This window comes from Nematolebias whitei, chromosome 19 (assembly GCF_014905685.2).
Source record: "Nematolebias whitei isolate Nwh7 chromosome 19, NemWhi1, whole genome shotgun sequence".
In the NCBI taxonomy this organism is placed as follows: domain Eukaryota; kingdom Metazoa; phylum Chordata; class Actinopteri; order Cyprinodontiformes; family Rivulidae; genus Nematolebias; species Nematolebias whitei.
In genome coordinates, this window is record NC_056516.1 from 1,771,451 (window position 1) to 1,783,261 (window position 11,811).

The following is an 11,811-nucleotide window of genomic DNA, read 5'->3' on the forward strand; positions in this document are numbered from 1 at the left end:
GTTCCTACCCTCATCTATGGTCACGAGCTTTGGGTTGTGACCGAAAGGATGAGATCTCGGATACAAGCGGCCGAAAAGAGTTTTCTCCACAGGGTGTCTGGGCTCTCCCTTAGAGACAGGGTGAGAAGCTCGATCATCCGGGAGAGACTCAGAGTAGAACCGCTGCTTCTCCATGTCGAGGGGAGCCAGTTGAGGTGGCTTGGGCATTTGTTTAGGATGCCTTCTGGACGCCTCCCTGGTGAGGTGTTCCGGACATGTCCCACCGGAAGGAGGCCCAGAGGAAGACCCAGGACACGCTGGAGGGACTATGTTTCTTGGCTGGCCTGGGAATGCCTCGGGATTCTCCCCGAAGAGCTGGCCCAAGTGGCTGGGGAGAGGGAAGTCTGGGCCTCCCTACTTAGGCTGCTACCCCCACGACCCGACCCCGGATAAGCGGAAGAAAATGGATGGATGGATGGATGAAGGTGGAGGAGATTACTGTTCTGTGATCCTAGGGACCGGGTGGATGAATATGGAACAAGAATGTCTTTCAGATAATCTGGTGAATTTCCATATAAACACTGATGGCAAATGAGAGTCCTAAAAACCGACAAAACCAAAGGGATGCTTTTTTCAAATAGGAAGTTGGTCCCAGCAGTTCTTCCTCCGATTTTATCCTCAAATGGTGTCCCCATTGAGTTTGTTGATTCCTATAAATATTTGGGTATCTTGGTTGACTCACATCTCTCTTTTAAGCTCCATGTGGAAAACTTGGTAAAGAAACTGAAAGTTAAACTGGGTTTCTTTTTCAGAAACAGATCCTGTCTAACCCTGAATGCTAGAAAACGCCTTGTATCTGTGACTTTCCTTCCCTCAATTGATTATGGTGACATTGTTTACATGAACGCTCCTACAAGAACCCTGCAGATGTTGGATGCTGTCTATCATGGTGCACTAAGATTCATAACTGGCTGTGATTATCGTACCCACCACTGCACCCTGTATTCACTGGTTAACTGGACATCATTAACTTCACGCAGACTCTCTCATTGGTACATTTTCATCTTTAAATCGCTTCTTGGTATGCTGCCTTCATACATCTCCTCCTACATGGCTCTGCGTGAGTGCAGGTACGGAGTGCACTCTCAGGACATTATTACCTGCAGTGTTCCTTCAATGAGGACTGAACTAGGCAAAAGGGCCTTCTCCTACTCTGCTCCTGTTTCCTGGAATATCTTAAAAAAAGATTTGAAGCTCTCGACCTTGACCTCTCTAAGTGGCTTTAAGAATCTGTTGGACTCCTGGCAGGGACCAATGCAGACATGTTCCTGTTTTTAGTTTTCTACATTCGCCTTAGAATCTAGCTGTTTTTTGTTACTTTTTTTTTAGTCATCCTATTTGTTAAAAAACAAAAAACTGTAGTATGACTTTTTTATAACTGTTTATTGTTGTTGCTGTTGTCCATTGTTGTCATCTTTCTTTGTTGAAATCAGGTCTCTCTTGTAAATGAGTCCTCGAGGCTCAATGAGATTTACCTGTCTAAATAAAGGTTGATTGAGAGCAATTTTGTACTGAATTCTGTAGGTGACAGGAAGCCAAAAGAGGTTATGAAGAATGGGTGTAATATGTTCAAATTTACGAGCTCTCAATAAAATCATGGCTTCACTGTTTTGAATATATTGAAGCTTTTGAAAGTTTTTGCCGGGTATTCCAGTAAACAGGGAGTTGCAGTAGTCGAGCCTGGAGGAGACAAAGGCATGAACGAGTTTCTCTGCATCAGCAAAAGTGAGAGACGGATGAAGTTTGGAGATATTTCGAAGATGGAAGAAACAGGTTTTAAACAGATGCTTAATGTGATTTTCAAATGTAAGATGAGAGTCCATTTTTATTTCAAGATTTGTAACAGAGGTGGAGAGGGGGATGTCTTGTCCAGAAAAGGAAATAGTCGTTATAGTTGAGGTTTTAACCTGGTGAGGGGTGCCAATCAGTATGGCCTCTGTTTTGGAGCAGTTTAACTGAAGAAAGTTCTGATTCATCCATGCCCTTATCTCCTCCAGGCAGGTAGAGAGGGCAGCGAGTGAAGATGGAGATGACAATGGTGAAGATGATGCTCCAGTCCTGATGTAAAGCTGTGTATCGTCAGCATAACGGTGAAAAGAAATGTTGTACTGTTTAATAATTTGACCTAAAGGCAGCATGTAAAGGGAAAATAGCAGGGGCCCTAGAACTGACCCTTGAGGGACACCACAGGAGACACAGACAGTCTGGGATTTGGCATTGCCAAGACTAACACATTCCAGCCTATTGGAAAGGAAAGATTTAAACCAGTCCAGGACAGTGTCACAGAGACCGACCTCCACATGAAGATGGTGGAGGAGGATACTATGATCCACAGTGTCGAAAGCTGCAGTGAGGTCAAAGAGAACAAGGAGGGAGGGAGAACCAGTGTCAGCAGCCATGAGGACATCATTGGTGACTCTCAGCAATGCTGTCTCAGTACTGTGAGCTGCACGGAAGCCATACTGAAACTTCTCATACACGGAGTCTTGTTGTAGGTGGATCCGCAGCTGAGCAGCAACTGCTTTTTCCAGCACTTTTGACAGAAATGGGAGGTGGGAAATTGGGCGGTAATTAGACAGAATTTCTGGATCCAAATAAGATTTTTTCAGAAGAGGCCTAATGATGGCAGTTTTAAGAGGCAGTGGAACTTGACCAGATTGCAGTGACTTATTTATTATTTGTGTGATTAATGGGCTTATTGCAGAGTGATTGGATTTAATGAGAGACGAGGGGAAGGGATCTAGGGCCCAGGATGAAGGTTTCATTTTCGTGATGATGGTCTCCACTTCACTCTGAACAACCTCATCAAAGCAGCTCAGGAACCCAGAATGCAGACGGGTAGATGGCAGATGAAGATCAGGGAGGCTATGGAGCTGAGATCTAATAGAGTTGACTGTTTTTAAAAAATAAAAGGAACAGGTTGCATTTTTGAACAGAGAACTCATGAGATTGTTTAATGGGATCAAGGAGATGATTTATTGTGGAGAAGAGTTGTTTAGAGTTTCCAGGGCAGTTGTTGATGATGTTAGAATAATATTTGGACCGTGCTTCTTTAAGAGAAAAGGCATAGGCTTTCTGATGTTCTTTATATGCCTGCTGATGTACAGAGAGACCAGATGATTTTACACGTCTCTCAATAGCACGGCCAGCTGCTTTCATTTTGCACAGCTCAGCAGTGTACCAAGGGGCTGAATGGGAGAAAGACACCAACCTTGCTTTAAAGGGAGCATGGAGGTCCAGAAGCTCCTGGAGAGATTGGTTGTAGTAATCCACAGAGTCATTTGCAGATGAATGATTGACTGCGGACAGGGAGTGGAGATCAGAGGACAGAACCTCAGGGGAAATGTTTTTAAAGTCACGGAACTGGATAAGTCGTTTAGGATTTGGAGCAAATGAAGATGAAGGCACTTCCAGGGAGATGACACTGTGGTCTGAGACACCCAGGTCATATACAGATAAGTTATTGATAGGTACAGTGTCTGTAATCACCAAATCCAGCGTGTGCCCCCTGTTGTTCGTAGGGGCGTCAACATATTGAATGAGATTGAGAGAGTCCAAAAGAGACTTAAACTCTGCTGCCAGAGGGGAAGAGGAAATATCAATGTGGATATTTAAATCTCCAAGAATAATATTTTTCACAGGAGATGTGCAGAAAAAAAGTGAGAAGGTCATGCATCTCTGAGTTAAATGAAACATGTGGTTTGGGAGGCCGATAAATCAATATAACATTCATCAGGCGGGGGGCTTTGAGGTTGAAGGCCAAACATTCAAAAGACGAAAAGTCCTGAGAAGCTAAATGTGATCATTTTAAATTACTGTGGTAAATTACAGCCAGACCACCACCACGGCCAGTGCAGCGGGCTTTCTGCAGGTAACTGTATCCAGAGGGACAGGCTTCATTCAGAGAGCTGTACACATCTGGTTGATGCCATGTTTCAGTAAGGCACATGAGGTCCAAATTCTTCTCCAGAATATGATCATGAATAAGACATGATTTATTGGACAGTGATTGAGCATTGAAAATTTCTATTTTAATACTGGTTGGAGTAGAAGCCTTTAGAAGAGGTTTAAGCAACCTGAAGTCCACTCCACATTTTCCTTGCCACTTCGTGCGCTGTGTTCTTTCAGCAATATCAGGGACTACAGAGGCAGCGTTCTGATGACGTAATTGATGTGCGGCAGGACTGGTAGACCAGATGGAAGGGATGGAGTCATACCCAGCTTGCTGCGAGTAAACAGTTCTCTTCCGAGAGCCTCTATGGACATAATGAGGTCTACGCAGAAGGCCCAGTTGTTTAATGATAGAAACAGAAGGTGGGATGGAGCAGTTGTTACGTCCAATCAGCTGGGAGGCGGAGTAGGTCAACATCGACAAGCCAGCCAAGCCGGGGAAGCTAGCACAGAGCTAGCTGCTAACAGCAGACCCACAGCTTCGAAAAAAAATATCCAAAAAGCAGTGCTATGTAATCCACAGCATAGCACAGGAAAAAAATCCAGCAAAAGATGACAACAACTGGAACAATCCAGACGACACAGAAGGTTGACAGTGGCAGCAAGGTAAGCGCAACAATAATAGTTGCTAGTTCTTCAAGCAAAGACGGAGCTGCCGTGCTGGAGTTGTAGGTTGACAGCAATAGTCCCAAATTCCGGTTAGGGAGTGCTAATAAGCTGTCTGTATAAGTACTGTTTGCCAAATTACTGGACAAAAAATAAGTCCAGATAAATGTCCACGAATATAGCAACAGTATAATGACTTTTTAGCGCGGAGAAGCGGCAAACATACAGCGCCAAACATACAGCGCCAGCGTCCTCTCCTCTCACCGTCTACCTGGATGCTGTGCTCGAGTGCCTGACCAGATCGTCCCCTGGCACCTGCAGTTAAGTCTGCAGCGACGAGGGGCTCGGCAGGCTGCTGCAAGAAATGGCCATTGCACAGGGAGGAGTTCTGCCGGCATTCAGGCAGTCCTGCTGCCCAAGAAGACAAGAAGCCTACAGGGTCTGGGTGGACAAATCGGCATCTGCAGCCATTTTCTTCAGATCCGCTATGGGACGGACTGCTACAAGAAATCCTTCCTGCCCAAAACATCAGCATCTATAACAACTCTAATGAAACCAAGATGATGAGCTACAACAAATAATTTCCCTTTGGGATTAATAAAGTATTTTTGAATTTGCAAGTCAAATGTTTGTCATGAGCAACATTCCAACTTTTCATGCCTTGCTGAGGAACTTTATGTATAAATTTATGTACCGCTTGGATGTATCAAACAACTTAATAGTAAGAGCTTTGTCAAATGCAACATATAGTGATACTAGATATACCTCAAGCTTTTTAAAATATTGGAATAACTGTTTGTCTGCTTTGTGATGGATGTGTTTGTCTTTTTTACTTGATGATTTGTTTTATTTTATTTTATTTGGTATGAATTACTTTTTATCTAAAGATAATAAAGATTAATATACCAGCTGGGTATCGGATGACTGGCACTGCATACATGTCGATGGCTCTGACTTTGTTCTTGCCATTCAGCTGGCTCTTCAAGGCCTGCCTTACTGTCTGTAGGTACTTGGTTGTGGCTAACTTTCTTGCGGCCTCATCCTCATCATGATTTGCACCTTCAGATGCAGGAAGAGAGCCACCTGCATCATTAAGGATCCCACTCACCCAGCACACACACTTTTTGCCCCACTCCCCTCAGGAAAGAGGTTGAGGAGCATTAAGTCTACAACCACTAGAGTGAGGAACAGCTTCTACCCTGAAGCTGTTAAACTCATGAATATCTAACCAGGATAATCACTGTGAAAATCACATCGTGTTGCTACTGATCTGTTTCATGTTGCGGCTGATTTGTTTCATGTTGCTGCTGATCTGTTTCTTGTTGCTCCTGATCTGTTTCATGTTGCTGTGTTCATGAGTGCTCATCTGCTCACACAGACTCATGTTCATGCTGCTGTTTGACATAATGTTTTTTATGTTATGAGTGCTTAGTGTGTATTTAGTTGATGTTATTCTTAGTTCATATCTTAGATCGTATTACAGTTTTTCTTTTACACTTTATTGTTGGATGTAACTGGGACCCTATGTACATAATCTCGTTCCACCACATGTACCACATGTGGTGTGTATGACAAATAAATCTCTCTGACTCTTATGAATGTCATGAGTTGAGATTAAATCTTGTTGAGATGCTTTCCTTCCATTAAATCAATACATTGTTTTACTCACCTTTTCTCCATCCAGCAGCAGGTGGACTTTGAAGGTCATACAGTCATTCACTGCAATCTCCTCATTTCTATAAAGGATCTGAATGATCCGGCTGAAGACAGTGCTGTCATACACACTTGCTGAGCTGAAGCTGCATTCTCCTGGTGTGATAGACACAACAAAACACAATTACCAAGAGTTTACTTTTCAAATAAACACATAAATCTAACAAGTACAATAAAATAGGCAAAAAGGAGACTAAAACAAGAAACCAACACAACCTCACAAATCTGATGGAACTCAAATTGAACTAGAACAATTGGTACGCCGATCGATGTCTTCCCATCCCTAAGGGATTTACGTAAGTAGTGAATGTTTGTAGTTTTGAGATGAGTGTTTTTATTGACTGGAATTAAACAGGAAATATCAAAAGATATTCACATGGGTAGGAGTTACATTGTGTCTAAAAGAAGAGATAGCTTTTTTTTTTCTTGTCTAAGGCAGCACAGAGTGACGGATTCTGGCAAGTAGAGGGAGAAATCTGATCCATCACCAGGCACAATGGTGGAACCAGGGGTGACAAATGGTGGCCTTGGCCCCCATAGATTATTCTTCAGCCACCCCACTCATTTGAGGAAAGTATAATTTTAATCAATTTAAAAACTGGAAAGCATAGTTTCCACAAATGATTGGGGTGGTCGATTTTATTATATGTATACCTTTCTTATGCCTAGATACAGCCACACACCAAAATGGAAGTCAGTACCACATCTATATTTCAAATTTTCATGTTCACAACACAAACATTTATGGTGGCAGCCACCTTGGATTCTGACGTGGCAACCCAATGTTCGAAAGGAAACTTTCTTTCACACAGATGTATCCACACAACACAATGGAAGTCGGTATCACACTCATTTTTAAAGTTATTATGCACACAGCATGCACGGACAGAGAGACGGATGGAGGGCATTTCCAAATCCCCTTCTTTGCTTCTCGATGGGGGAACAATTAAAAGCCAGTGTAAAAAGGTGAGTAATCAGGCAGGATTTAAAAGACTGTACAAATTTCTCCATACAATTACACTGCCTGGCCAAAAAAAAGTCGCTACCTGGATTTAACTAAGCAAATAGGTACGAGCCTCCTATTGGATAATTACTGCATGGGCAATTATATTTCAGATGGCAACAAGTTATTTAACCCCAACTGGTGAAATGAGTTGCTTCTTATTTCTTAAAAAAACATGTTGAAAGACACATTGCGTGGTTGTGGAAATTAAATTCAATTCAATTCAAAAATACTTTATCAATCCCAGAGGGAAATTATATGTTGTGGTAACTCATCATCCTGGTTTCATTAATGAGTTGTTATAGATGCTGATGGCTGTGAGCAGGAAGGATCTCTTGTAGCGGTCTGTCCTACAACGGATCTGAAGAAGCCTCTGACTGAAGACACTTTGTTGTTGTATGACAGTCTGATGAAGAGGATGTTGAGGGTTGTCTATAATGTTGTTCATTTTATGAAGAATCCTTCTTTGTACAATCATCTCCAAAGGTTCTAGAGGGTCCCCAGAACTGAGCCAGCCTTCTTTATGAGCTTGTTGATCTTTTTTAAGTCACTTGCTCTGGTGCTGCTACCCCAGCAGATGATGGCAGAAGAGATAGTGCTCTCTACAACAGACTTATAGAAGATATGCAGCATCTTGCTGCAAACGTTGAAGGACTTCAGCTTCCTCAAGAAGTACAGTCTGCTCTGTCCCTTCTTATAGACGGCTTCACTATTGCATTTCCAGTCCAGTCTATTGTCCAGGTGAACTCCAAGGTATTTATACTTCTCCACCACCTCCACTTCTTCTCCCATGATGGAAATAGGGTTGGACCTGTTCCTGATTCTCATGAAATCTACAATCATCTTCTTTGTTTTGTTCACATTCAAGATGAGATGATTGTTTCCACACCATGCCACAAAGCGGTCCACCAGTTCCCTGTACTCAGCTTCTTGTCCATCTCTGATACACCCGACTACTGCAGAGTCATCTGAATATTTCTGCAGATGACAGGAGTCTGTTTTGTACTGGAAATCTGAGGTGTACAGAGTGAAAAGGAATGGTGAGAGTACAGTCCCCTGTGGTGCTCCTGAGCTACTGACCACCTGGTTAGACACACAACCCTTCAGTCTCACAAACTGTGGTCTGTTTGTCAGGTAGTCTTTGATCCAGGCGATTGTTGAGGCCTCCACCTGAGTCTTCTGAAGTTTCTGACAAAGCAAATCAGGCTGGATTGTGTTAAATGCACTGGAGAAATCAAAGAACATGACTCTCGCAGTGCTGTCTGCCTTTTCTAGATGACAGTGAGTTTGCTGAAGCAGGTGTATGATGGCATCTTCAACTCCAAGTCCACGCTGATAAGCAAACTGCTGTGGGTCCTGATATGTGCTTGTTTGTCTAGTCAGGTGGGTCAACAGAAGTCTCTCTAGGACCTTCATGATGTGGGATGTCAGGGCAACAGGTCTATAGTCATTGAGGGCTGATGGGTGAGTTTTATTTGGCACTGGAACAAGACAGGATGTTTTCCACAACACTGGAACCTTCTCCTGGGTCAGGCTAAGGTTGAAGAGATGCTGCTGAACCCCACAGAGCTGCTCTGCACAGACCTTCAGGACTCTGGGACTGACACCATCTGGACCTGCAGCCTTATTCTGGTTCAGTCTCTCCAGCTGCTTCCTCACCTGACTTCTGGAGAAGCAGAGGGGGGGAGGCAAAGGAGGTATCAGCATCTTCTGATTTGGTTGAAGACCAATATGTAGAAGAAGGGTCCATGACCCTTGTGGGGGAGTGGTGGCGCAGAGGTTAGAAGATGGGCTTGTGATCGGAAAGTCGTAGGTTCACCTCCCAGTACCATCAAAATCAAAATGTGGGTGGAAAAGGTGAAACACTCACACCTCCCTCCACCCTCATTCGCTCCACTCTGGGCCCCTGAGCATGGCCCTCAACCCACACCATCTGCTCCCTAAAACAGGTCTCTCTTGAAAATGAGTTCTCGTGGCTCAATGAGACTACCTGGATAAATAAAGGCTAAATGAAAAAAAAAATGACTGAGGTGGTAGATACAATATGTGAGGTGTGACAGGACAGACTTGGGTCAATGGAGGGTGGTATGTATGTTTGGCTGTGGGCAAGAGAGGAGGATGCTGAGCTTGTTCCTGAACTGAACCTATTGAAGAATGTGTTCAGTTAATTGGCTCTGTCCAGGCTTCCATCCTTCTGATCCTCCTTCTGCTTGAAGCCTGTGATCTGTTTCATCCCTGACCACACCTCTCTGATATTGTTCTGTTGGAGCTTGCTCTCCAGCCTCTTCTTGTACACCTCCAAGATGTTTCTTATCTTGACTTTAATTGCTTCTGTGTACTCTTCAATAATTCCCTGTCTCCCTCCCTGAAGGCTATTTTTTCTGGTTTAGCAGTTCCTTCAGGTCAGTGGTGAGCCAGGCTTTGTTACTGGGGAAGCATCTCACTGTTCTGGTGGGGATGGTGTTGTTTACACAGAAGTTTATATAGTCGGTCCACACTCAGTCATGGCATTGATGTCCTCTCCATGTGGCTGACACAGTGCATCCCAGTCTGTAGCCTCAAAACAACCCCGCAGGGCTTCTTCAGCTTCCGTTGACCATTTTCTCACTGTTCTCTTTATTGCAGGTTGCCTCTGAACAAGGGGTTTATATTTTGAGCAGAGAAACACAAGATTGTGATCTGATTTGCCAAGAGGGGGTCTTGCTTTAGAGATGTATGAATCCTTGACATTTGCATAAAACAAGTCCAGCGTTTTGTTTTCTCTGGTACAGCAGCTGACAAACTGTTCGAATGTCGGAAGTGTAGCAGAGAGAGGCATGATTAAAATCCCCAGATATTGCAACAAACGCACTATGGTGTTGTGTCTGTAGCTTAGCAACCTCGGAGTTGATGACATCACACACAGTCTCGGCAACAGCATTGAGTTTAATGTAAACAGTTGCCAAAATAACAATGGTGAACTCTCTTGGCAAATAATATGGACGACAACTTAGCGCTAACAGTTCAATATCTGGACTGCAGAGACGACACTTCACAGTAACATGTCCAGGATTACACCATCTGTTGTTCACAAGCACTGTCAACCCACCTCCTTTCCTTTTGCCACTCCTCTTTAAATCTCTATCTGCTCGTATGGTCAGAAAGCCTGGCAAGGAAACGCTGGAGTCGGGGATATGATCCTGCAGCCATGTCTCAGTGAAACACATAATACTGCATTTCCGATACTCTGGATGGGTCTTTGTTAGGGCTTGAAGTTCATCCAACTCGTTTCCCAGCGATCTCACATTGCCCATCATAATTGATGGAAGAGATGGTTTAAACTGCATTCTTCTCTCTTTCTCCCTCTTCTTTGCTCCTGCTCTGCATCCACGACGCCTCCTTTTCAACTCATTTGGGATTTGAGGCTGTAGTTGAGATATTATTTGAGCTTTGGAGATGTTAATCAGCTGCTCCCAGTTGTAAAAAACCTTGTTGTTATGGTTACGCATCATAACAAATGTCCAAAAGCAAAGATATTTCTGTAAAAATCCTTCCAGCTGCACAGCATCCAACACCAGAGGAAATAATCATCCAAAAAAAAGTGATTTATATCCAGAAAAAAGAGGAATTTAAGTTTTCAAAAGTAATATCTCAGAATGAAAGTAACAGAGCTACTCCAACATGCAGCCATCTTGAGCGGTGTAATTCTAGAACTAGGAAAAGATGTCAGTCTGTTTGAGAAGGGTCAAATCATTGGCATCAAGCAAGCAAGAGAAAACATCTGAGGAGATTTCCTGATGCATGCTCAATAATCCAGGTAGAAAAATCCAAAAAAGTTCAATCTGGTCCTCTGGACACTTATGAACCTCTGAAAAGAGATCCAGGAAGTGGTTACAAGAAGAAGTTAATAGATTGCCTGAAAAATTTGGAGCAGGACAAGGCTATTGACCGTATTCTGTACCACAGACTGTACCCAGGGGAGGCCACACCTAGTCTGTATGGTTTACCTAAAATCCACAAACAAGGTGTACCTTTAAGACCTATTGGTAGCATGATTAACTCTGTCACTTACAATGTTTCCAAATATCTGGCGTCTGTACTCATCCCTTTAGTTGGCAGCTCAGACCACCACATACAGAACACCATGGACTTTGTGGATAAGGTGAGGGATGTCATCATGGAGACTGATGAAACAATGGTCTCTTTTGATGTCACATCACTCTTTACGTGCATTCCTGTTGATGATGCAGTAGAGGTGGTCAGTTTAAAATTAAAATCAGACACCACTCTGAGCAGCAGGACCACGCTTTCCACAGAACAACTGTGTCAACTCTTGAAACTGTGCCTGCAGTCAACCTACTTCACATATGGGGAGCAATATTATAGGCAGAAACATGGGTGTGCTATGGGGTCTCCAGTTTCTCCTATTGTTGCCAACCTGTACATGGAGGAGGTAGAAAAGAGAGCCTTGACGTCCTTTTCAGGGACACCACCAAGTCATTGGTTCAGGTATGTTGACG

The 11,811-nt window shown here is 43.5% G+C and overlaps 1 protein-coding gene across 1 annotated transcript in view; it reads right to left on the reverse strand.

The window, feature by feature from the left end:
• fam135b (family with sequence similarity 135 member B) overlaps positions 1 to 11,811 on the reverse strand; it is a 191,907-nt gene that overhangs the window by 144,444 nt on the left and 35,652 nt on the right. Inside the window, exon 3 of the mRNA XM_037693577.1 lies at positions 6,266 to 6,405. Within this exon, the coding sequence (XP_037549505.1) occupies positions 6,266 to 6,405 (140 nt within the window). The remainder of the gene's footprint in view (positions 1 to 6,265; positions 6,406 to 11,811) is intronic.